At 53.7% G+C, this 24,818-nt stretch overlaps 2 protein-coding genes across 12 annotated transcripts in view; both read right to left on the bottom strand.

Moving 5' to 3' along the window:
- Positions 1-868: 868 nt before the first annotated feature.
- IFFO1 (intermediate filament family orphan 1) lies at positions 869-16,948 on the bottom strand. Of its 8 annotated transcripts, none has more exons than XM_025403109.1 (10): positions 16,109-16,948; positions 12,236-12,296; positions 11,991-12,086; positions 11,052-11,192; positions 10,772-10,780; positions 9,958-10,139; positions 9,715-9,835; positions 9,354-9,449; positions 2,872-3,002; positions 869-1,928 (listed from the first exon to the last, which is right to left on the bottom strand). In XM_025403109.1, the coding sequence occupies exons 1-10, from the start codon at positions 16,879-16,881 to the stop codon at positions 1,823-1,825; spliced, it is 1,716 nt and encodes a 571-aa protein (XP_025258894.1). In that variant the 5' UTR covers positions 16,882-16,948; the 3' UTR covers positions 869-1,822. The 8 variants fall into 8 exon arrangements, with proteins under 8 accessions (XP_025258894.1, XP_025258895.1, XP_025258896.1 ...); XM_025403110.1 differs by having other exon boundaries at positions 9,958-10,115; XM_025403111.1 differs by having other exon boundaries at positions 9,354-9,446; positions 9,958-10,115.
- A 770-nt stretch (positions 16,949-17,718) lies between these two features.
- Positions 17,719-24,818, bottom strand: part of NOP2 (NOP2 nucleolar protein) — an 11,499-nt gene continuing 4,399 nt past the window's right edge. For 3 of the 4 annotated variants that reach the window (XM_025403105.1, XM_025403107.1, XM_025403106.1), the window contains 11 exons: positions 24,702-24,757; positions 24,431-24,582; positions 24,132-24,331; positions 23,904-23,993; positions 22,722-22,809; positions 22,502-22,642; positions 21,769-21,908; positions 21,536-21,625; positions 21,286-21,408; positions 20,937-21,165; positions 17,719-18,492 (listed from right to left, as the gene is read on the bottom strand). In XM_025403105.1, coding sequence (XP_025258890.1) covers positions 17,843-18,492; positions 20,937-21,165; positions 21,286-21,408; positions 21,536-21,625; positions 21,769-21,908; positions 22,502-22,642; positions 22,722-22,809; positions 23,904-23,993; positions 24,132-24,331; positions 24,431-24,582; positions 24,702-24,757 — 1,959 coding nt within the window. In that variant the 3' untranslated portion in view covers positions 17,719-17,842. Of the gene's footprint in view, positions 18,493-19,189; positions 19,312-20,936; positions 21,166-21,285; positions 21,409-21,535; positions 21,626-21,768; positions 21,909-22,501; positions 22,643-22,721; positions 22,810-23,903; positions 23,994-24,131; positions 24,332-24,430; positions 24,583-24,701; positions 24,758-24,818 lie in introns of all 4 variants that reach the window. The other variant, XM_025403108.1, reaches the window with a different exon arrangement.

Genomic DNA, 24,818 nt, shown 5'->3' with positions numbered 1-24,818 from the left:
AAGAAGCTGTTCTATGGGCAGCCCCAGGGAGGGTGACTGGTGGAGGAAGTCGGGGTTCACACTGGGCTGGTGACTGGTTAGTAGACCTCAGCCTGGAGCTGAGCTGCAGCGGGTAATTCCAGCTTGGCCTCCGCAGCTGTGAGGTCTTCAGCAAGGACTCTTGCTTTCTGTGCCCGCCTGTCTTAGCTGAGGACGTCATTGTGGCCAGCCCCTAAGGTCTTCAGGAGGATTCATCTAGGTAAACAAGAACCTAAAACCATGCCCAAGATGGGCAGCGCTATAGAATCTTTAAAACTTGGTGAAGTTAGCGCCCACCTCGCACGGTTCTGAGGAAGAGATGTGTCAGGGTCTTTCCATCATCACCCTTAAGGGAGCTTGGGTAGGGGCAAGGCGTGTCGCTGAGACCTAGGTCCAGACCCCTGGCTCTGCCACTGAAAGGCTCAATTGCTTTGGGCAGTTACTCCGGGACCTCACTTTGCACGTGGACTCACCTAGTGGAGACAAAAGTACATACCTCAGTAGAGCACACACACCTGTAATCCCAGCACTTTGGGAGGCCAAGGTGGGCGGCTCACCTGAGGTCAGGAGTTTGAGACCAGCCTGGCCAACATGGTGAAACCCCGTTTCTACTAAAACTACAAAAATAAGCCGGGAGTGATGGCGCACACCTACAGTCCCAGCTACAGGCGTGCTGAAGCAGGAGAATCGCTTGAACCCGGGAGGTGGAGGCTGCAGTGAGCTGAGACCACACCACTGCACTCCAGCCTGGGCAACAGAGTATGAGGCTCCATCTCAAAAAAAAAAAAGTACCTACCTCAGAGTTCAAACTAGTGAATATTAGGAAGTGCTTGAGACAGTGACACCAAAGTGCACATTAAATACTCGCCAGTTTCATTATTATTAAAGAATCCATTTGAATGTCAGCTCAACACAGCCTCCTATACCAAGGCATTGTGAATTGCATCTCCCCCGTTTCTCCAGGCTTTTCCAAGAATCAGGGACACTGTAGCCTGTTGGTCTCAGAGTATGACAGACACGGAGGAGGCACATGTTTAGCTAATACTTAAACAGAGACCCTGAGCGCACATACACCCGCGCACACATGCCCGGAGCTTCACCTTCTCTGTCATTCTGCAGTGACCAGGAGAGCAAGAGCTCCCACCTCCCTTCAAAATACTGTGCCCATCCCGGGCACTAAGGCCTCTTTAAAGCACGGCACATCCACGAGGGAGGGTCACAGCCACATACACTCCACCCAGCAGGTGGACAGCGTGAGCATGTGGACCAAAGCAGGGACAAGGTGCCCCGGCCAGCCCCAACGCCCTCCGCCGCTGACAGGGACAGAAGCCCTCTCCAACTGCGTGTGCTGCAGAGGCCATGTGTAGCCTCCAGTGGCGTTCTATTCCACGCCAGTGCCTGGGCCAGTCAGCACCAGTGCGGAAGACAGTGAGCTGGCTCCGGACAACAGGCATGGAGGAAAGTTCCCACATTCACATTCCTGATACGTGGACAAGGTGAGGCGCCGCAATCGCTCTGGCAGCATTTTAAAGATGGAGAAGTAGCAGACACCCACGCGTGAAGGCCGGAGAGCCCCAACTGTGGTGGAAACGGCCCCAGAATGGTAGGGCCAAGCCTAGCTCCAGACACCGCAGAGCCCTGGAGAAGCCAAGCCCGAGGGAGGAAGCCCGAGGGAGGAGCGCCTGTCCCCAGGGGCCAGGCCCGGTGCACTGCTGCAGCTGATGCTCCCCTCGGTGCAGCCCCACCCTCTGCCTTGCTGAGTTCCCAGCTGCGAGGGCCTCCGGTGCAAGGGAGAGGCAGGTCTCTATCTCATGGAGCTATCAGATGAGACATCGCGATCGGAGTCCTCAGCCTCGCTTGGCGGCGGCGGCGGGTCGCTAAGCGGGACCGCAGCGAAAGCAGGAGACTTTCTAGAAAAAAACACCAGTCGTCAACCTTGGGGCAGGCCGGAATCCTGAAGACGGCACTCCTCTTCCTGCCGCCTCATCCTCTGGCAGCAGGTGAGCAGTACCGGAAGCGAGGGCGGGGCCGCGGGATGGCGAGCGAGCGGCAGGGACTGAACTCTCTCCAACCCCACCCTGACAGGGAAATGGGCCCCGCCTGTGTCTTGGGAACTGAGGCTGAGGTCAGGCACGATGGCTCACGCCTGTAATTCCAGCACTTTGGGAGGCCAAGGCGGGTGGATCACGACGTCAGGAGTTCAAGGCGAGCCTGGCCAACATGGTGAAACCCCATTTCTACTAAATATGCAGAAATTAGCCAGGTGTGGTGGTAGGCGCCTGTAATCCCAGCTACTTGGGAGCATGAGGCAAGATAATCCCTTGAACCCAGGAGGCAGAGGTTGTAGTGAGCCAGAAAAAAAAAAAAAGAACGAACGAACTAGCTGAAGTCACAGGAGAGGAGAGAAGCTGCCCAGCCTTCAGCACCCTGACTCTAGGGTGTTGGCTTTATGTCTATCTGCAGTATTTTTGTGATTTTTAAAAATTCACTTTCTTCTTGCGGTGTAACTTACACAGGGTCAAATGCATAAATCATGGCCCTGACGTTAGATAAAAATCTGCGCCCACAACCCTTCTGTTCCTTGCCAGTTTTTAAACTGCCTCTAACCGGGGGAACTACCAGAGCTGCTGGCCTTGGGAGGTTTCAGTCCTCCTGCCATGAATGGACACAGCATCTTCCAACTGCCAAGGGAGAGAGCTGTGGGTCTGGAACAGCCACACCAGGTGACTCCCAAAGGGCAGCCCCACAGCAAGATGTGACCCAGTCACTGCCTGAGGGTCTTTGGGGCCGTGTTCCAACCTTTCTCCCCGCTGCGTCCCCCCGGAAGGCCCCATGCCCAGGGGAGGCGCCTACCGGTCTCCAGACTGGGTGATGAGCCGGCGGCAGGTCTCCATCTGCACGTCCAGGCCGCGCTTCATGCTACACATCTCCATGTACTCATGCAGGTGCCGGTTCATGTCGTTCTTGGCTGTGGCCAGCTCCAGCTGTGGTGGGGCAGGCAGGGCCATCAGGGTTAGCAGGTGGGGTTCACAGCGCCTCTGTTCCCCGTGCCAGGAGGCTAACAGGCCAAGAGCAGTGGCTGGGCTGGGGGCCCAGGCAGCCATTACTGAAGGCTCAGATTTTAAAATAAATCAGACCAAGGCAGAAGGCACCCAATATGCTATCATTTCCTCTGGTTTTCCTGGAAATCTTTGCCTGTGGAGGAATGCAAAGGTACTGCGGCAGGCTGTGTGCTTTTAAGACTGGTAAGAGTGGTGAGGAAAGTCAGTGTGGGCGGAATGGAGCAGATCCACAGGCTCCCAGGGCCACACGGGTTCCCGCCGGGCCTGGCTCATCCCTCATCCCCTGCACTGTGAGCTCCTGTAAGGGTTAGCAACGGGTCTTCCTCATCCTGGCAGACCCAGACCTCGAAGGGAATTAACTCACTCCGTGACGTGCCCACGAGACCGCGGCATACAAGAAGCCTGGCTCACTGATGAAAGGGGCCCAATCCTCTTACCATTTTCTCCTTATCACTTTATTTTCTCACCTAAAAGCCATTCTGAGACACTACAAGGAAGACTCCCATATTGGAGGTGCCATTGATTCTGAGACATGTCCTGACTTCAGAAATGTTACACGTGGAAAACATGGGGCTCAGAATCAAAGAAATCCAGTCTCCCTCCCAGGGCCCATTCTTCAGCCCAGACTCTGAGGCAGGCAGAGAGGCAGGGCCCAGGCAGCACAAACTCTGTGCCAGGGACAGCCGACTGCCTCTCTTTGTTTTGGGTACAAAGGGCAGGGGCCACAAGGGGAGGCAAAATGGAACTCCCTGGAGATGACGTTCGTGACTGCCTGAGTGAAGAGAATGGGGAAGATACCAGCTGTGATAATCTGGATTGGACAGAGAGGGTGGGAACTTAGAGAAAGATGGAAACAGGTTACAGGGCCAGACAACAGAGATGATCAGGACAGTGACATCTGGGGTGAGATGGTGGCTGGCTGGGTGAGAAGCCCCAGTGGGGACAGCTTCAGTGGTAGCCTTGGCTCCACAGCTGGAGCCCCACAGTAGTGGGAGGAACAGGACACGGTGACTGTTCAACCCAGGGAGAAAATACAGAGCCACCAGTCCTTGTTCAGATCAGCTGCCTACACGCCAATTTCTCCACCTTGGAAAAGCTGGAGTGCAGGGGGCTGGGTTCTGGAACCATCACTCAGGGAGACTGGGAAGAAGGAAATGAACCAAATGTATTCTACTGAAATACAAGGCTAGTACTGCCACCAGTAGTCTCTGCATATGTCTATGTCCCCACTTAATTCACAAATTTACAGCAGGAACAAGGTCAGGAGGTGAACGTGCAAGTCAGGAGATGTCCTTGACAAGCTACCTTGAAAACTGCAGGCTCCCTGTGTGACCAGACTTGGGGGTGAGAGGGGAGGAGATGGAGAGAGGTGAGGAGCAGTGGGGAAGAACTGCCTCCCACCCACCACTCCGGGCCTTGGCTTTGCCAGAGGAACTGGTCCTTGCTCCATCTTAGTGACCCTGAGAGATCAAAGGTCACAAAGATAAAGGCACCTTGGGTACTCCTGAGGTCAGCAAGTCCTCCTAACAGTTCCCCTAATGCAGAAGTCCCCACACCCCAGGCCACGGACCAGTACCTGTCTGTGGCCTGTTAGGAACCAGGCCGAACAGCAGGAGGTGAGCAGTGGGCAAGTGAGTGAAGGTTCATCTGTATTTGCAGCCGCTCCCCATCACTGGCATACGGCCCGAGCTCCACCTCCTGTCAGATCCGCGGCAGCATTAGATTCTCACAGCAGCGTGAACCCTACTGTGAACTGCGCATGCGAGGGATCTAGGTTATGTGCTCCTTACGAGATTCTAATGCCTGATGATCTGTCACTGTCTCCCATCAGCCCCCGATGGGACTGTCTAGTTGCAAGAAAACAAGCTCAGGGCTCCCACTGATTCTACATTATGGTGAGTTATATAATTATTTCATTATATATTAAATGTAATAAAAATAGAAATAAAGTGCACAGGCTGGGCATGGTGGCTTACGCCTGTAATCCCAGCACTTTGGGAGGCTGAGGCGGGTGGATCACCTGAGGTAGGGAGTTCAAGACCAGCCTGACCAACATGGAGAAACCCCCATCTCTACTAAAAATACAAAATTAGCCAGGCGTGGTGGCACATGCCTGTAATCCCAGCTACTTGGGAGGCTGAGGCAGGAGAATCGCTTGAGCCCGGAAGGCAGAGGTTGCAGTGAGCCAAGATTGTGCCACTGCACTCCAGCTTGGGCAACAAGAGCGAAACTCTGTCTCAAAAAAAATAAAATAAAATAATTTTTAAAAATAGTAACAAAGTACACAATAAATGTAACGTGCTTGAATCATCCCAAAACCATTCCCCCCCGGGTGAGTGGAAAAACTGTCTTCCACAAAACCAGTCCCTGGTACCGGAAAGGCTGGGGACTGCTGCCTAAAGTCATTGTACTGGGAGACAGGAGGAGTCATGATTTGAAAATACCCTTTTTTTTTCTTTTTTGAGACGGAGTCTAGCTCTGTTGCACAGCCTGTAGCACAGTGGCACAATCTCAGTTCACTGCAGCCTCCACCTCCCAGATTCCAGCAATTCTCCTGCCTCAGCCTCCCAAGTAGCTGGGATTACAGATGCCCACCACAATGCCTGGCTGATTTTTGCATTTTTCGTAGAGACGGGGTTTCACATGTTGGTGGCCAGGCTGGTCTCGAACTCCTGACCTCAAGTGATCTGCCTGCGTTGGCCTCCCAAAGTGCTGGGATTACATGCAAGAGCCACCGCGCCCAGCCAAAAATAGCTTAAAAGGCATTATTCCATTTAAGATACCACTTTTGTTCTTTCAGATCATGTTTTACACTGGGCACTTGAGGTCCAGGGAAGACTAGGGAGAGATGGCAGCCCGAGATCTCTTCTTCATGAAGATGGTTGCACAAAGGCCTCTACTTCGTTGAAGATGCAGTGAAAATACAGACCTTAAACCCACCATCCAAAAGAGGGAGGCAAGAATCAGGTAAGCAGGAGGGAGGAAACAGCGAGCCAGGGTAGACAGAAGGGTGGGGACGACTGGTTTCCCTTGCCATGTCTTTAGCTAGCAGCACAAATCCACGAAATCTCATCTACCTGGCCAAGAAAACCGGGTTTGATGAAGAAGCAGGACAGTTTGATGTGTGTTGGGAGAATGAGTATATAGGAAAATAATTTCTCGACTTCTTTCTCAAACACATCCAATGTGAGAGCAATAAAAATAAAGTCACTCCCTCCTTATCCACTGGTTTCACTTTCCACGGCTTCAGGTACCCAAGGTGAACCTTGATCTGAAAATATTAAATGAAAGATTCCAGGCCAGGTGCAGTGGCTCACGCCTATAATCCCAGCACTTTGGGAGGACGAGGCGGGCGGATCATGAGGTCAGGAGATCGAGACCATCCTGGTTAACATGGTGAAACCCCGTCTCTACTAAAACATACAAAAAATTAGCCAGGCGTGGTGGTGGGCACCTGTAGTCCCAGCTACTCGGGAGGCTGAGGCAGGAGAATGGCATGAACCCGGGAGGCAGAGCTTGCAGTGAGCCAAGATAGCGCCACTGCACTCCGGCCTGGGCGACAGAGCGAGACTCCATCTCAAAAAAAAAAAAAAAGATTCCAGAAATAAACAATTCCTAAGTTTTAAATTGCACACTGTTCTGAGTGACCTGATAAAATCTCACACAATCGGCCGGGCGTGGTGGCTCAAGCCTGTAATCCCAGCACTTTGGGAGGCCAAGGTGGGCGGATCATGAGATCAGGAGATCGAGACCATTCTGGCTAACACTGTGAAACCCCATCTCTACGAAAAATACAAAAAAAATTAGCCGGGCATGGTGACGGGCGCCTGTAGACCCAGCTACTCGGAAGGCTGAGGCAGGAGAATGGGGTGAACTCGGGAGGTGGAGCTTGCAGTGAGCCGAGATCGTGCCACTGCACTCCAGCCTGGGCGACACAGAGCGAGACTCCATCTTGGGGGAAAAAAAAATCTCACTCTATCCAGACCGGGACATGAACCCTCCCTCTGTCCCAAGGATCCACACTGTCTGCACTGCCTGCCCATTAGTTACTTGGTAGCCATCTCAGTGATCAGATTGACTGTCATGGTATCGCAGGGCCTGTGTTCAAGGAACCCTTACTTTTACTACATAATGGCCCCAAAGCACAAGAGTAGTGATGCTGGCAATTTGGATATGTCAAAGAGAAGCCAAAATGTGCTCCCTTTAAGTAAAAAGGTAAAAGTTTTCAACTTAATAAGAAAAAGAATCCGATACTGAGGTCACTAAGGTCTATAGTAAGAATCTTCTATCCGTGAAATTGTAAAGAAGGAAAAAGAAGTTTGTGCCAGTTTTGCTGTCACACCTCGAACTGCAAAAGGTACTGCCACACCGCATGCTAAGTCTTAGTTAAGAGAGAAAAAGCATTGAATGCGTGGGTGGAAGACATGAACAGAAACATGTTCCGGTTGACAGCACCTGGACCCAGGCTATCAGGGGGTCAGTGCTATCTTTGGTTTCAGGCATCGACTGTGGGTCCTGGAACACATGCCCTGCAGGTAAGAGGGCACTACTGTATGAATCTCCCACATGGGCTTGAAGAGAGGCTGAGAGTCAGAGAAGGCTCCATGCCTCTCCTCAAGTCAGAGCGTCGGGAAAGCACCATCTCACCAGGCCAGGAGAGCTCACAGGGGTCCCGTCCATCCCTCCTCCCACAGCAACCTCCATTCTGTGGTTCCACAAATCCTTCCTTTTTTCTTTTTTCTTTTTTTTGAGACAGAGTCTCGCTCTGTCACCCAGCTGGAGAGCAGTGGCACAATCTCGGCTCACTGCAAACTCTGCCTCCCGGGTTCATGTCATTCTCCTGCCTCAGCCTCCCGAGTAGCGAGTAGCTAGGGCTACAGGCGTCCGCCACCACGCCCGGCTAATTTTTTTTGTATTTTTCGTAGAGACAGGATTTCACCGTGTTAGCCAGGATGGTCTCGATCTCCTGACCTCGTGATCCGCCCACCTTGGCCTCCCAAAGTGCTGCGATTACAGGCGTGAGCCACCGCGCCCGGCCTCCACAAATCCTTCTTGCAGGTCCTAAAGCCTAGAGTTTGAGTTAAAGCACCAGCTCCACTTGCCTCTAGGCACCTCTAGAAGGTACTTCAAGGCTTGGGAAAAAGCATGGAGACTTCTGTGATCTCAACGGCTGAGCGGAAGAAACAGGAAAGTCCCGGTCCGTCTCAGTGCTATGGCACTGATAGTGTTAATAATGAAATGGTCCCCACTATGCTACACTCGCTATGAGCCAGACACTGCCCTAAGCCCCATATGTGCATTATTTCATCCGGTCTTCTAAACAACCCTATAGATGAGGCACTATTAAATTCCTCATTTTACAAATAAAAAGGCCAGGCGCAGTGGCTCATGCCTGTAATCCCAACACTTTGGGAGGCCGAGTTAGGAGGACTGCTTGAACCCAGAAGTTTGAGGCCAGCCTGGAAAGCATAGTGAGACCCTGTCTCTGTAAAAAATCAAAAAATTAGCCGGGCGTGGTAGCACACGCCTGTGGTCCCAGCTACTTGGGAGGCTGAGGTAGAAGGATTGCTTGGATCCAGAAGATCAAGGCTGCAGTGAGCCTGGAGTGACAGAGCAAGACCCTGTCTCAAAAAAAAAAAAAAAAAAGAAAGAAAGAAAGAAAGAAAGAAAGAAAAAGAAACAGGTACAAGACAGGACACATGGCTCGTGCCTTTAATTCTAGCACTTTGGGAGGCCGAGGCAGGAGGATCACTTGAGCCCAAGAGTTTAAGACCTGCCTGGGAAACACAGGGAGACCCCATCTCTACAAAAAATAAAAAATAAAAATTAGCTGGGTGTGGTGGCGCACACCTGTGGTCCCAGCTACCCAGAAGGCTGGGGTGGGAGGATCACTCCAGCCTAGGCAACAGAGTGAAACAGAGTGAGACCTTGTCTCAAAAAAGAAAGGACAGAAAGACAAGCGAGGGAGGGAGGGAGAGAGGGAGAGAGGGAAAGAGAGAGAGAGAGAGAGAAAAAGGGAGGAAGGGAGGGAGGGAGGGAGGGAGGAAGGAAGGGGCTCAGAGGGAACTAACTTGTTACACGTTCAGAGTGGTTGTAAGTAACAGAGCTGAGATTTGAACCAACATCTCTCTGCTTCTAGAGCCTGAGGTCTTCAGAGCCCACCAGAAGGACTATAGCTTGGTCTCTAGGGTCCTGCAGGAGGGATGAGGCCACTGCACCTGCAGCCCCACTCAGAACCCTCTGGGACACTGTGCCCCTGGCTCCTGCCCTTACCTCTATCTGGTCAATGGTCTCCTGATACTCCTTCTCCCGGGTTTTGAACAGGGACTCCGTATCTTTAATCACCTTCTCCAGGCTATCTTCCTGCTGCTGGAGTAGAAAGGGAAGCAGGGGAGGCCAGCCAGGGAGGGATGGGATAGGGCGCATTCCAAGGGCCAAGTCAGGGAGAGAGAGAGAGAGAGGAAGTCCGGTTAAAGAAACTGGAGAAAGAAAAGCAAAAGGATAAAGGAAGAGGGGAGACGCAGGTAGAGGATGACGGCCACATGGGGGGACAGAGCGAGGAGAGGAGCGGGGGGGTGGGCGTCAGGCTGGAGAGGCAGAGCCAGAGGGCCCTGAGGCCGGGAGCAGAGGTTACCTCTCCCTGGGCCTCTGCAGCTGCCATGGCATAGCCTGAGAAATCCTCCCAAAGCAGCAGGGTCTCCTCAGTCTCCTCCCAAGTCAGGCTGTCACAGTCGTCCTCAAAATCATACTCCCTCCTAGAGACAGGGAACCCGGGTGTCAGGGCGGGCGGGGCCTCGTCCTGGCGGGGGACTGGGGAGCTCCGGCCTCCTGGGCTGCTGTGGCATCGGTGCTACGGGAGCACGGCCTGCGGACTCACAGCTGGTTGAGCATGCGCTGCATCTCCTCGTTGATGCTGAGGGCTGTGCTCTCCTCCTCATCCCCATCGGGCTGGCGGGGCCCCTCACTCTCCGACAGGGAGGTGTCCTCCTCGACGGCAGCCTTGCGCTCCCGCTTCCGCCCCCCCATGGATGGGACCTTAATGGGAGACAAGTGCAGAGACTACAGAGACGAGGCCGGGTGCATGAGGAGAAAGGGCGGGAGCGGGAGGCCGGGCAGAGAGGGCGGGAATGGGGAAGAAGCGTGAACCAGCAGGAAGGGTGGGGCAGACAGAGAGAAAAGTCACAGTTACAATGACAGGAACAGAAACACAGGACAGTCACCAAGGGCCAGGCACACAGACACACAGCAGAGGCCAGGGCTGCAGACTGAGAAGGCAGAACAAGAAGAAATCGAGAAAGAGAGAGTCAGACAAGGGAGGAAGGGCTCGCTGGGGCCGCAGTCAGATGTGCATGATGGCTCAAGAGGAAATTTATTTTCTACAAAAAGTCTTTCTGATTAAATGACTCAACTAAAAAAAAAGCTTTAGGTTGCAAGGAGGATGAGGGTGCAATGTGTACAAAGGAGAACCTGAATCACATCCAGATCTGGAAAGCCAGGGGAGAAGGGAGAGAAAGAAATGCAGTCAAGAGAACAAGAGATAGAGAGAAAAAGGGGGAAGAGCAAGGAAAAGAGAAAGGGCAGAAAAAAATCAGTGCTCAAGAGCCCAGCGGGCCCAAACTGAGGGCCAGGAGGCCTAGGCAGCTTAGAACTGGGACTGGGACATTAATAAGCTTGCATGAGATCAAACTAACCAGCTTCTTCTGTGGAGAAGGCAAGAGAGAAGATAAGAGGAAGAGAGGAGAGGAAGCAGACAGAGGAGAGAGAGGGGGAAGGGAGAGACGGCGTTAGAGACCGCTTCCACAATGCCCCTCCTGACGCTGCTCCTTACCCCCCAGCCTAGCCCCGTGAGGCCCCCAGGTGCCAGGTAAGGCTCCCCAAGCAGGAGGCAGGGCCTGCGTTCCAGGCCAGCCGCCAAGGAAGCATCTACCTGCCCCACCCACCCCTGAGAGCAGAGGGCAGCTCCGTCCTCACCTGGAACATCTGGATCATGTCCTCGCAGTTGCGCTGCTGAGCCACGTCGCAGAGCTTGGCAGTGATGTCGATGCGGCGGCAGATGTCCATATCCACCTTCATGGCTTTCTCCTGGATCTTGGTGTCCAGCTCCGTCAGGTTCTGTCCAGGGAGCCCAGGGAACAGTGAGGAGGCGGCCAGTTCTCCAGACAAGGACGAATGAGGCCTGGCAAGGTCCTCACCCTTCCCACCACATTGCACCGGTGCCTTTTCTGTGGAGTCTCCCTCAGCTGAGTGCACCCCTCTTCCTGGGGAGCGGGGCCCCCCCCACAGCACTGTGTGCATATACTGGGCAACGGGCAACTCGGGCCGCTGCTGCCTGGCCAAACGGAAGCCCTGAAGAGCATGGCCAGGGCCCGGGACATACAGGGGCTCACTGGAACCATTAGCGGTCCTCATCCTCCTGGAACTTACATCCCCAGAGAGAAAGAGACTCCTGGGAATTGTAAGAGTGGAGAAAGGACTATACTAATCGCAACAGCTCACACACTCTTCCAGCTAACACTGCGTGCCGGGCACCGTCCTGAGTACATGATCACCTCCACGATACTCCTGCAGAGTGCACGCCTTTATTTCCCCATGCCAAAGATGACGCCTCAGAGGCTGAGGAATCGGCCCAGGGCCCCGGTGCCAGCTGCAGAGCCTCCACCCCGGAAGCCGCTCACTAACTGCTCTGTAACCCTAGGCCCTCAGAAGCTCGCCACCTCTGTGACGCAACACCAAGACTTTTGTTCCTTCTCTTTCTCTGGAGTTAGGGGTGGCTGGGGGAAAAGGGAAGGAGAGCAAAAAGAAGGGGAGGAGCTGTGGATGGGACACCAACAGGCCAACACTAGAAGGGCCTGCTCCTCTGGCCTCAGAAGCCTCACTTCGACCCTCGGGGAAGCCTGGGGCTGCACTCACGTTACTCATGAGCCCCTTGAAGACCACCAGCTCAGCCTTCAACTGCTCCACCTTCAGTGCCAGCTCCTCCTGGCAGGCATCAGCCTCCTGGGCTTCCTGCAGTTGGGAGAAACCCTGATGTTAGTGGCACTGCCGAGGTGGAAGGAAGATAAAGATGACAAGGAGGGACAGGACATGGCAGCAGGGTCATGGGCAGACAGGGGCACCCAGTGAAGCACCAGCAGCAAGTGGGGTGCCACCCTCACCTCCTGGAGCTCATTTACACGGTCTTGCAGCTGGATCCGCACCGTGTACTCCTCTTCCCACCTGACAGACATGGGAAGGGCAGAGAGAGCTTAGCTACAGAGTCCTTCCCTGCCCCCATGGCTCCCTGTCCCCACCTCTCTGGCTCAGGCCTCAGACCCCAGTTCTGGTTCCCTGGATGGGGAGAAGCAGGGCACGGGAATGCCTGGCCAGCCAGCTGGTGACCAACTGCAGCTGTCACGTGGCTCTGTGCTTCCTGACGGGCGTCCAGCTCGCCAGCTGCCTTCCCGGAACCTCCGGGCCACACACCAGGAGCTCTGTTTGGGCAACTGCTGAGGCTCCAGTCCTCTGCGGCGCCCATCCCCGCTCAGGCCCCAGCTCAGCCAGCTGTCTGGCTGGCCTCATCGCCCACCGCCTGCCCACACCAGACCACCAGGTCCACCCGGCCCAGTCTCCCACCTTCAGTCGCACAGATCCAGGCTCCCGCCTCCTGCCCGCACCAGAACAGAGCTCGTCGAGCCCGCTGCCCTGCCTCTTGTGGTATCATTTAACCCTGTAAAAGCATCTGCAGGACACATACTGTATCAACAGAGTGGGTCAAGAGCCTGGTAGGAGACACTCAAAGTCCTTCCCCACAAGCTCCAGAAACTGCCCACCCAGAGCCTCCTCTAAGTGAGTCACAGAGAGGCGGCCAGGCTGGCTCAGAGGCCAGAAGTCCTACAGCAGCATGACAGCAGTGGACACACGAGCCTGGGGTTACTAGCGCTCCAACCCAGAGGGAAAGAGAAAGCAGAGTATGTAAAGGGGCCCGGTGAGTACGGCGGATGAGAACTAGAAGCAGCCTCTTGCGGGGCCCAGAGTCCAGAGATGAAGGCTGCAGGTGGGCTGGACGACACTCTGGGCCACAGGGCAGGGTCCTAGGTAGGGCATGCTTCCCAGAGCCAGCTTTGTCATGTCTCATCAGCCATGGGAGGTGGCGCATATTCCATTCCATCACAGAGATGGAAGCCAGGGCAATGTGCTGCTTAGGACCTGCCCGGCGTTTCAGGGCCCCGCAGTCTAGCTGGCGTAGCAGCACATCTCGCTTAGGACCTGCCCGGCGTTTCAGGGCCCCGCAATCTAGCTGGCGTAGCAGCACATCTCAGACCCTGTTCCTGTGAGCTCATCCCTTCTGCCAGCCTGAGAAAGGAGGGGAACTGCACCAAGAGAGAAACTTCAACACAAGAAAGGTGGTTAGGAAGGGGCCAAGAAGACAGCAAGAAAAATGAAAATCTGAGTGGGCAGCCTCTGAAGCCTTGGCTTAAGCCCTTTCTTCCCCTTCCCTCCATCTTCCTTCCTATGTCAGCCTCTGGGTCCCATTCTCCTCACTCACAGCCGCACTGCAGTATTCCTAATAATAACTCCTCTACATCACCTCGGCTGCCCCTCCCTGCTGGGCAGAGCAGGAGGAGGCAGCCAGCCCAGCCACCACCCTGCCAGCTCCCCACACAGCCAGGCTCCCCACACAGCCCAGCTCCCAGCCTTCCTGGCTCCCAGCCCCCTTCCCTGTGTGTCCCACAGGTGCTTCTCCCCTCCCCCCTGGCATTCTCATGCACACAGTCAGGCCACTAAGGGCCATAGTTGCATCAGGTTACATGTTTTCTTAGCTAAGCCCCTTATCTTTTCTGGGTCTTGGTTTCTTCATCTACGATGTGAAGGCATGAACTGTGGTGCCCTCATGCCCCTGGAGCCCACGAGTCCCTCGAGGAAGACAGTAAACCTGTCAAGGGCATGCTAACTCTGGACAAGATGTGTGAGGGAGGGCAGGAGGGACTATCTGACAGTGAGCTCAACAAAGCCTGGAAGAAACTTAAGGAAGGCGGTTAGCTAAAGGTTAAGCTTAAGGAAATCTTACAGGGTAAAAAATCTAAAAATGAATCACCTGGAAATCCACTACAATTCTATTGTTCTTTAGCCAGATTTCACACAAACAGGTTCATTTTCACCTCCATTTCCATCTGGTCTCACTTACAAGGTTCTCTTAACATGGGCAGAATCTGAGAGCGATTTCCATGCGTTCTGCATGAACCAAACGCCACTCTTAGAAAAAACTCTATCCCTGGGTTGAAGAGAGAAAGCAGGGACCAATCCTAGGTTGGAAAAATGGGGGGCTCAAAAAAAGGTCACACCCAAGGCAGGGGAGCTGAAAATAGAACCCAGGAGGCCTTCAGCTACCTCCCAGTTTAGCGCTCAAGCCATCCCAGGCCTTCTAGGCAGAAAACAGGAGTTACAGTGTTGCTATAAAGAGACCAGAATGAGGGCAAGGGATCTGGGGTGGAAGAAGAGTCACTGCCAGTATCACGTACCATCCAAGTCCAGCTACGGCCTTCTACACAGCAGTGTGCTGCAGAGCTATGAGCTAATCAGTCCCCAAGGAATAACTCTTTCCTGCCCTGGACAGCTGGACCAAGGACAAACGCTCCTTCAGTTAAAAAAAAAAAAGAAAAAGAAAAAAGCTCCTGAGAACAGCAGTTGTTCCTGTGGTTATGGATGTATTCCAGAACTGTGCCTGTTCCACTGCTGAGTGTGTTAGTTAACTCCTGCACGGGCAGAGCAGGCTGGTTCGGGTGCCAGAATGCCTTCAGGACAACGGAAACTCCCAAGGACACGTAACATGGACCACAACTAAGGAAGCCAGCACAAGGACAGGACTCAAGCTCAGAAAGCCTGCTGATCTCTGATCTGGTAAACTCCAGCAGGGTGGAGATCCCTGAAGGTCGCCCCCACACCCAGCGGTCATTTCCTAGAACATTCGGCCAATCCTCACCCAGTGCTGAATCTCGGCTACACTGGGCTGCATAGGTAGTTCCCGGGCCCGCCCACAAGGGGTCACAATAGCTGAGATGAGAGGGGAGACCGCCAAACCAAAGTCTTCTCTGACTGTCAGTCACCGCCTTCCTCCTCAAGGCATGGGTTGGAGTCTGCAAGACACTACCTCTGTTCTCACACCTGTCCTATCGACTTGGTTATCAGCCATCTAAGGAATCCACTTGGTATACAGCCAGCACTCAGCCAGCACTCCTGGCATCACATCCCTTCCCCTTGCCCCTTGGGACCGGGCTCCTCTCAGACAGCCAAATCTTCATCCACAGAATGCACTGGGCCCGCCCCGCGGCCTCGCAGTCCTAGGGAGTGTCCATATCCCAGCTTCTCCCCGCTCAGTCCCCTGCTGGCTCTCCACTCTCCCTCCACCGCTGGCATTTTATACTGCCAAGAGATTCCCCCATCAGCCCTGCTCTCCACCCTCACCCTAGGGAATTCCCTTCACTCTTTCTTTTCCCACTTTGTTGACCTACTCAAGCAATGAGGTCCCGGAGCTTTTCCTATGAAACCACAGCAGGTACCTGGTTTCCATCAGTATTCTTTGAGAAACCTTGGGCTGTGAAAGAATCACCCGTTGCAAGGTACAGCCCCTTCCTTACCACCCCCTTCCAATTTCACTCAATTTACTCTCCCAAATTGACGCTATATCCTTGCCTCCTACTTTTCAAGTTTATATCCCTAAACTGCCCCAGGGCTGAGACCGGTAGGGCTCAGACCCAGTCCCTTTCACACCCACAAAGCCCGCAGTTAAGCCTGGATGCAGAGACAAGCCGGAAAAGTAGGAATTCCCCAGTGTTCCGCTCCCAGCGTCCTTCTTCCTGTCACGAGTGGGGCTTCTGCATTCTCTGCAGATTCTAGTCTCCCTGCGTCCAATTCCTTCCAAGCTCCTCATTATACAGCACAAACTTTCCTCTCATTCTTTTCACCCCTGATTCTTCGGAACCCACACCGACTCCCGGCCCGTTGTGAGGGGCATGACACAGAGAGCCCTGTCCCCTCTTCCCAATCCCTACCTCCGCTTGTACTCGTCCCGCTCCCGCTTCACTTTGGCCAGCACGTTGTAGAGCGCGCGGATCTCAGGCGTGATGGTGTCGATTTGGACGCCCACCCCATCCGGGTGCACCCACGACAAGCCAGGCCCTTGCACCAGAGTGGGCTCCAGTCCCGGCCCGAGCCGGCGGGCGTGCGAGAACGACCAGATGGTGCCGGGCATGAAGCGGGCAGACGAGGAGTAGGCGGTGGAGGTGGAGGTGGAAGACGACGAGAGGCTGGCCGCGGAGGGCGCGAGGGGGCCGGCCGGAGAGCGCGCGGGCGAGCCCAGCACCCGCGCCGACGGGCTGCAGACAGCGGCCGGCCGGGCGCCCAGCGGCAGCCCCAGGGGCCGGATGGGGCTGACGAAGCCGGTCTGCACGGCCTGGTCGCGACGACCCAGGCCCCGCCGGCCCTGCTTACCCTCCTCCAGCGCTTGCTGCAGCTGCTTCTCCAACAGCCGGTTCCGGCGCTCCAGCTCATGCACCTTGGCCAGGAAGCAGCGGAACCGGAGGTTCAGGGTCTTGAGCACGTTGATGTTGGAGCCCAGGTCATTGCGGAGGGCCATGGCGGCAGGCGGGGCCGGCCCCGGCCCGGGGGGCGAGTAGGCAGCAGGGCCGGCCGGCGAGAGAGGCGCCGGGGGTAAGTCTCCTCCCCCGGCGAAGTGGTCGCCTCCCAGTGAGTCCCCCAGCGGCCCGGCCAGGCCCTGCTGCTCCTGCTGTAGGAGGAAGAGGTTGGGGCCGAATAACGGATTCATGGCTGCGCCTTCTGCTGGGAGATGCAGACCAGTGCAAGAGCAGGGATGGAGGGCGAGCGAGAAGAGCCAATGCGGCGCCGGCGGGACAGGGCCGACCAATCAGGAGGCTCGGCGGCAGGGCAGAGGTCAGGGGGCGGGCCGAGGGGGGAAGCCAATGACAGGCTCCAATTGGAGGCCGGACCCTGGACCTTTCCGGATCTGAAGCCGAGCCCAGGGATGAGGGGCCCACCGCCTGGAATCCAGCTGGGGTGGCGTAAAGCCCAGGCCCTCCAGTACCCCATGGGTTCTGGTGGCAAGCCCATCTCCCCTACGCTACTTTTTTTCTGAGACCGAGTCTCACTGTCGCTCAAACTGGAGTGCAGTAGCGTGATTTCGGCTCACTGCAACCTCAGCCTCCCAGGTTCAAGCGATTCTCCTGCCGCAGTCTCCCGAGTAGTTAGGATTACAGGTGCCCGCCACCATGCCCGGCTAATTTTTTGTATTTTTAGTGGAGACGAGGTTTCACCATGTTAGCCAGGCTGGTCTCGAACTCCTGACCACAGGTGATTCACCCACCTTGGCCTCCCAAAGTGCTGGGATTACAGGCGTTAGCCAGCATGCCCCGCCTTCCCCTACACTTCTATTGCCCTCCTCTCCCCAGAGTTCAATCACCCCTAGCTCTGACTCCAGGGCTCTCCCTTCCTGGGAAGACTCAAGGCTGCAGGAGCCTAAAACTGACCTGATTTCTCAGTAGCACCCAACCATTCCCTCTCCTCAGAAGATCCCAGTCCCACCTTCCCACCTCTACCCTTAAAGCGGCAAAGGCAGTACCCAGTTCCCTCAAAAATACTCAGCGGCCAGAGGTTGTAAAATGTGTATTAAATTTCATGGGTATGCACAGTGGAGAAGGCATCCTCATAGAGGCAAGAGTTCCAACCCGGTGACAATGGCAGTGAGCCACCCCAGTCTAGTTTTCAACCATCTAAGACAGGAGCAGCTGGCCATTGCCCCTGGACTGAGATTTCTTCCTCTTTGCTGGTGGGGGGCGGCTGGAACTGATGGGAGACACAGTCGGAGGCTGAGGCCCCTTGGGGGTGTCATTCTGTTTCTGGAAGGCAGCTTTCTTGAATGGCTGCTCTGGCAACTGCTGCTTCTCAACCCCCTTGGCCCTTCCAAGGGGGTGATGATGGTCCTTAGGTTTCAGGGTGGCCTGAGTCTTGGATGGGGATAACACAGCCAGTGTTTCTGTGTCTGTGCCCTTGGGAGGGGCATTCTGCTTGAGGAAGGCAACTTTCTTGGAGGACTGTAATTTAGGTGATCGTTGCTTTAGCTTCCCAGTCACCTTGGACTCCCTGATCCCTTCGGCTTTTCCAGCCGGCTGACTGCTATCCTGGAACCTGGAGGAAGCTTGGGTCTTTCTGACAGAAGGTACAGTGGACAATTCTGAGTCTGCCCCTTTAGAGGTGCCATTCGGCTTCTGGAAGGAGGCCTTCTTGGGACGTTGCTGTTTCTGCAGCTGCTGCTTTGTCTTTGCAGCCCCCTTGGCCTTTTTGGCTGGCTGGCTGCTGTTCTCAGACTTGGGGATGACCTGAGGCAAGTCTACATTTGTAGGTGTGGCTGTTTCAGAATTTCCTGGGGTTAAAATTAAACAGATGGTGTCAGAAAATAGGCCTTATCACCGTATTTTATTTTATTTTATTTATTTTTTTTGAGACGGAGCCTCGCTCTGTCGCCCAGGCTGGAGTGCAGTGGCATGATCTCGGCTCACTGCAAGCTCCACCTCCCAGGCTCACACCATTCTTCTACCTCAGCCTCCGGAGTAGCTGGGATTACAGGCGCCCGCCACCACGCCCATAGAATTTTTTTTATTTTTAGTGGGGACAAGGTTTCACCGTTTTAGCCAGGATGGTCTCGATCTCCTGACCTCGTGATCCGCCCACCTCAGCCTCCCAAAGTGCTGGGATTACAGGTGTGAGCCACCGTGCCCGGCCTATCACCATATTTTAATATTCTCATATTAAAATATGAGAATTGCCATCTCTTGGGCAGGAGCTCCACACAATTAGGTCAGTGCCTAAGAGCAGATTACCGAAATTCCCATTACTTAATGTAACTTGGCCTTTACTCAAGTCCTACTTGAACCTTGTATTAAGAGATCACTGCTTATAGGCCAGGTGTGGTAGCTCACACCTGTAATTCCAGCACTTTGGGAGGCCAAGGCAAGTGGATTGCTTGAGGCTAGGAGTTCAAGACCAGCCTAGTCAACATGGTGAAATCGTCTCTACTAAAAATATAAAAATTAGCCAGGGATGGTGGTACCTGTCCACACCTGTAATCCTAGCTAGTTGGGAGTCTGAGACACAAGAATCACTTGAACCTGGAAGGTGGAGGTTGCAATGAGCTGAGACTGCACCACTGCAGTCCAGCCTGAACAATAGAGCAAGATATTGTCTCAAAAAAAAAAAAAACAAAACCTTGGGCCAAAAGATTTTTTACAGGAAGCTGCGCCCTCTTGAGGACAGGAAGTAACAAGACGCTGTAAGGAAAAAATGAATTGGTTTTGGGTATTTTTTTTTTTTTTTTTGAGACAGAGTCTTGCTCTGTCGCCCCAGCTGGAGTGCAGTGGTGTGATCTCGGCTCACTGCAACCTCTGCCTCCTGGGTTCAAGCGATTCTCCTGCCTCAGACTCCCAACAATCACAAGCATGTGCCACCATGTCCGGCTAAGTTTTGTATTTTTAGTAGAGACGGGGTTTCACCATGTTGACCAGCTGGTCGAACTCCTGACCTCGGGTGATCCACCCGCCTCAGCCTCCCTAAGTGCTGGGGTTACAGGCAGGCACGAGCCACCACGCCCGGCCTCACAGGGTCTTCTAAATGAATTTGAAGCACTAGCCTTTTATTTTGAGGCAGGGTCTCACTGTGTTGCCCAGGCTGGAGTACAGTGGTGCCATCATAGCTCACTGCAACCTCAAACTCCTGGGGCTCAAGGGATCCTCCTGCCTCAGCCTCCAGAGTAGCTGGAACTACAGACAAAGTCTCCCTTTGTTGCCCAGACAGGTCTCAAACTCGTGGTCTTAAGCGATCCTCCTACCTCAGCCTCCCAAAGTACTGGGATTTACAGGCATGAGCCACCACCATACCTGGCCTATTTATTTTTTAAATCAGAGAAGTTTTTTTCCACACGGATTATGATGAACTGCAGGATAATTAAAATATGTACTTTTTAAGTTATAGCAAATTTTACTATTTCTTTTTTTTGAGACAGAGTTTTGCTCTTGTTGCCCAGGCTGGAAAGCAATAGTATGATCTCAGCTTACTGAAACCTCCACCTCCCAGGTTCAAGCAATTCTCCTGCCTCAGCCTCCTGAGTAGCTGGGACTACAGGCATGCACCACCACACCCAACTAATTATTATATTTTTAGTAGAGACGGGGTTTCACCATGTGGAATTCCTGACCTCAGGTGAGTGCTGGGATCATACGCATGAGCCACCACGCCCAGACAAATTCTACTATTTCTGAAGTAGCTCTTCTCTCCCTCTTGCAATTAAACCCAGGGTTATATCCCAGTAAGTAGTGTTCTCAAGGCTGTTTCAGAAAACCCCACCCTTCCCTTGAGATCCAGGCCGGACTCCTCAAGATGGCTGAGAAAACAATCTGCAGTGAGTGTGACGGGCTGAGAACTGCTGACAAAGCTCTGTGGAGCTCTGTTCCAACCCAGTGCTGACAATGCTGGACCAGCAGAGGTCCAGTACCAGTAAGTCAACCCTCTGCCAAGAAGGAAAAGAAACCACAACCTTCATTTGGAATGTATTTAGTGCTGAACAACTGCAGCCACTTGGCAGAATAAAGGAAAAGGCCTCCATCCATATGAACACTTCAGCTTACTCACATGGGGTCCAGCACTCAAAAGCAATTCTAGCTGGAATGAGAGGGTTCTCTCATCCAAGCATGCAAAGGTTGGAGTAAGGGATGCATGAATCTTTCCTTTCCCTTCCCTTCTGTCACGCCATAAAGGCTCCTGAAAGGTGAAAAGAGCAAAGGTGGTGATGAAGGGTAGAAAAAGATCACTCACCTGTCTCGGACTGAGGGATAGAATTGGAGAATTTCTTGAACTTGGCAATGAAGAACCCATCCATATTGTGGGTATGAGGGTAGAAGCGTCGGGCAGAACGCAGACTGGGGTGGAAGCGCCTTTCTCGAAAGCGGGTAAAACCTTCCTGGCCAAAGTCTAGGCCTGTGGGCACCAGTCGCACATTCCTCTTTTTCAGAGCATAGTCTACCACCCACTCATTCTCTTCCACCTGGATGTGGGGGGAAGATAAACAAGGGAGGAAAAAGCAGAGCTGGAGCTGAAGGGAGCCCATAGGGGCAAAGAGCCCCCCAGCCCAGCCTCCCCTGCTCTGCCATGGCAGAGGCCTCACCATGATAGAACAGGTGCAGTAAACAAGGTAGCCTCCTGTCTTGGAGGTGGCATTGACAGAGTCAATAGCACTCAGAAGCAATTCCTTCTGGAGGTGAGCACAGCGCAGGATGTCCTTCTCATCCTGTCCCAAAAAGAGACCCAAAGGCAGCCTCAGGAGGAGAGGGGAGCCCAGAGCATGTCCCCATTTCACTTTCCAGCTCTACGAGACCCAGCCAAGGCGTCTCAGCGGCCACCACCTGACTCCTCACCTTGTTAGTCTTCACGGCTGGGTCCTTGGAGATGACCCCAGTGCCACTGCAGGGAGCATCCAGCAGCACTCGGTCAAAGCCCCCCACCACCTGGGGAGAAGATACAGATGAATCCTATGTCTCTTCCGCAACCAGCAGCGCACTATTTACTAGGGTCAAGTCTGAACACTGAGGTCAGGAAGGGAGAAGGTCAACTGCAAGAAGCCTCAGGAGACACACAGCTTGAGTCTCACCTTGGGGAACTGGCGCCCATCATAGTGACTGATAACGGTGTTGGTGACTCCCAGCCGGTGCAAGTTGCCCACAACACTCTTAAGCCGCTCAGCATTGGCGTCATTGGCAAGGATCACACCTGTATTCTTCATCAGCTGGGCTAAAGGGAGGGCAGTAACAGTGCTGATCAGCCAGTTCCACTGCCTACATACTAGCTCCCACCCTCCTGCTCAGGAATCCACAGGAGAAGTGGTATCACCTCAAGGCAACCTCACTCCCAACAAGCCTGCCTACTCTATAGGCTGATCCACTCTGCACTAGCCCCTGGTGGTCAGCAAGTCTACCAACGTGTTTTTCCCATTTTTACTGAACACCTATCTGGTCCTACATACTAAATTACTTCTTTTAAGTGATAGCAGCTTAATAAAAGTTATGGCTGCTGAGTATGTGCTGAATACCGCCAAGGACTTCTAAATGCATCATCTTAACCCTCACAATCCAAGCATACATAATCCAAGGGGAACCCCAAGCGCAATTACCATCCCATTTTACAGATGACAAAAGAGAATCCAGAGTCAGATGTGTATAAGTGGCACACCTGGCACTGGAACCCAGGCCGACTCCAGAGACTGCTCCTCACCACTCTGCTAGAGCCTGCACATTGTGTTCCGTGAGCACTAGTGAGTCAGCAACCCCATCTACTTTCAAAAGCAAGACAGCCTGATGAATCCCACCTGCCTGCCCGTCTCATACCCATGTAGCTGGTCTTTCCTCCAGGGGCACAACACATGTCCAGGATCCGCTCATGTTCCTGGGGTGCCAAGGCCATGACGGGCAGCATGCTGGAGGCTCCCTGCAGCATGTAGTGCCCAGCCAGGTACTCGGGGGTGGCACCTGTGGAGGAGGACCACCCTGTGACATGCGGTAGGGACAGGGACAGAGGTAGAAGGGCTCTTGGGTGGGGGAGACTTACCAATGGGCACAGAAGAATCATATACCACTAGTCCAGTCTTTGACCACTTGCCCAGGGGATCCAGATTAACCCCACGATTGATTAGAGCCTGAAGAGGAATGAAGATTTTTTTTTTTTTTTTTGAGACGGAGTCTCACTCTGTTGCCCAGCCTAGAGTGAGGTGGCGCAATCTTGGCTCACAGCAACCTCCACCTCCCAGATTTAAGCAATTCTTTGTTATGCCTCAGCCTCCTGAGTAGGTGGGACTACAGGCATGTACCACCATGCCTGGCTAATTTTTGTATTTTTCATAGAGATGGGGTTTCACCATGTCGGCCAGGCTGGTCTCTAGCTCCTGACCTCAGGTGATCTGCCCGCCTCGGCCTCCCAAAGTGCTAGGATTACAGGTGTGAGCCACCGCACCCAATTGGGATGAAGATTTTAATAACCTCATAGGCTACTCTACCCAGAAAACAGATGAAGACATTAAAAACATGGCCCATGGCCCCACAACTCCTAGAGTGCTTGCTCCAAATACAGTCATCATGGACTCATTGAGCAGTTTCTCTTTCCCACTCCATCCTACAGTGCCCTTTTTTCTTAACCTCAGGCTCCTAACTCAAGGTCTGAACTTCATCCCAATGGAGCAGGATGCCACCTCCTGTTACTTTATTTCCTGGAAGTGGCATCTGATTTTCTAAGAGGCTGACCCCTCCACCATACTAAAAATTTAATGATACTGGTTATAGCACATTACATTATTAGGTTTTCTTCACACCAGGAAATACACAACACATACAACCCCACAACTGACTTTAGAACAGGGGTCGTTAACCTGGGGTCCCTGAACCCTCAGAAATGAGTTTAAAATATTGACTGTGCACATGTATCTTTTTTCTGCAGTCAGGAATCATATTTCCCCAGCTCCTCAATCATCTCCCTCCATTTTCCTTGGGGGCAGCACGCTCATCCTGAAGTCTCATCATCCTAGTCACAGGGAACAGAGGTTGGAGGGATGAACTTCCATTCCTCAGAGGTCCTAGGCCCCCAGCCTGCCACAGATATCAGGCCTCTGGGTTTGCCCCTCAGGGTCATGCTTAGGTCCTAAGGCCCCACCCAGTCAGGGAAGCACAGGGCAATCTCTGGAGTTGGCAGAAATCACTTCCCTTCTGAGATGAGCAAGCCTCAAAGGCCACCCCTCACCTGGGCAAGGTCTCGGCGTCGGGTTTTCAAGGTATTGGTCCGGAGGGTGACGGGCCGAGGCACCTCATTAGCTTCTAAGAACTCCACCAGCTGCCAGGCAAGACAGCAGGGAATAAATGAGGATGGCTAAGGAGCTCAGTCAGGGGAGCGGGGCAAGGGGGCTGAACCTCTTCCTTACACAGGGTAAGGAGGTGAGAAAAGAGAGGAGGCATTCTGGCAATCCAGTACCTCAGACAGAGGGAAGAGGTCCATGAGCTTGCCAAGCAGGAAGTCTCCATAGGAGTAGTAAGTGGCCAGATCCTTCTTGAGCCGGTTCAGGTATTCAGAACGAGACCGCCCTTCCTCCCGCTGAGCCCCAAAATCACGCAGAATTCCCACGATATCCTGGATCCGCTTGTGAACTCGTTGCAGGTCTGGAGCCTGGGCATGTGGGCCTGTTAAGGAACTGTGTCATGATGTCCTAGGGCCTGGAAATCCCTCTCCCAAGCACCTTCCTCCTAACTCTTCACTCTGTCCTGCAAGGATATCCTGCTCCATCTCCCCCGCAGGGGGCAGCACAAATGGTTCCTCATCCACATTGATCTGCAGGCCCCCATCTGCCTCCTCCTCCTTTGAGGGGCCAGACTCAGGGGTCACTTCTTCCTCCTCGTCCTCCGTCTCCTCTTCACTCCACTGGACCCTAGAAACAGGTCCAAGAACAGAGTGATTCACAGACCAAAACAGACACCTCCTCCTTCCACACAGCTTCCCCACCCTAGCCGCTGCCTATGCTCCATCCCAGTAGCTTCCAAAACTCACCCAGCAGCAGCTTCCCGGACCTTCTGCTTCCGAGCAGCTCTTTCAATGGGCAGCAGCTGAAGAGACACAAGGGCTGTTTTTTTTTTTTTTTTTTTTTTTTTTTTTTTTTTTTTTTTT

Source organism: Theropithecus gelada, chromosome 11 (assembly GCF_003255815.1).
Source record: "Theropithecus gelada isolate Dixy chromosome 11, Tgel_1.0, whole genome shotgun sequence".
Taxonomy (NCBI): Eukaryota; Metazoa; Chordata; class Mammalia; order Primates; family Cercopithecidae; genus Theropithecus; species Theropithecus gelada.
The sequence above is the reverse complement of the archived record's forward strand: the minus strand, read 5'-3'. Positions and strand labels throughout refer to the sequence as shown.

Coding starts and splice junctions, on each gene's coding strand:
- IFFO1 (XM_025403109.1), bottom strand. CDS start 16,881: ATGAATCCGTTATTCGGCCCCAACCTCTTCCTCCTACAGCAGGAGCAG. Junction 12,297..16,108: donor CGGGACGAGTACAAGCGGAG/GTAGGGATTGGG, acceptor CATGTCTGTCAG/GTGGGAAGAGGAGTACACGG. Junction 3,003..9,353: donor AGACCATTGACCAGATAGAG/GTAAGGGCAGGA, acceptor GCCCCACCACAG/CTGGAGCTGGCCACAGCCAA.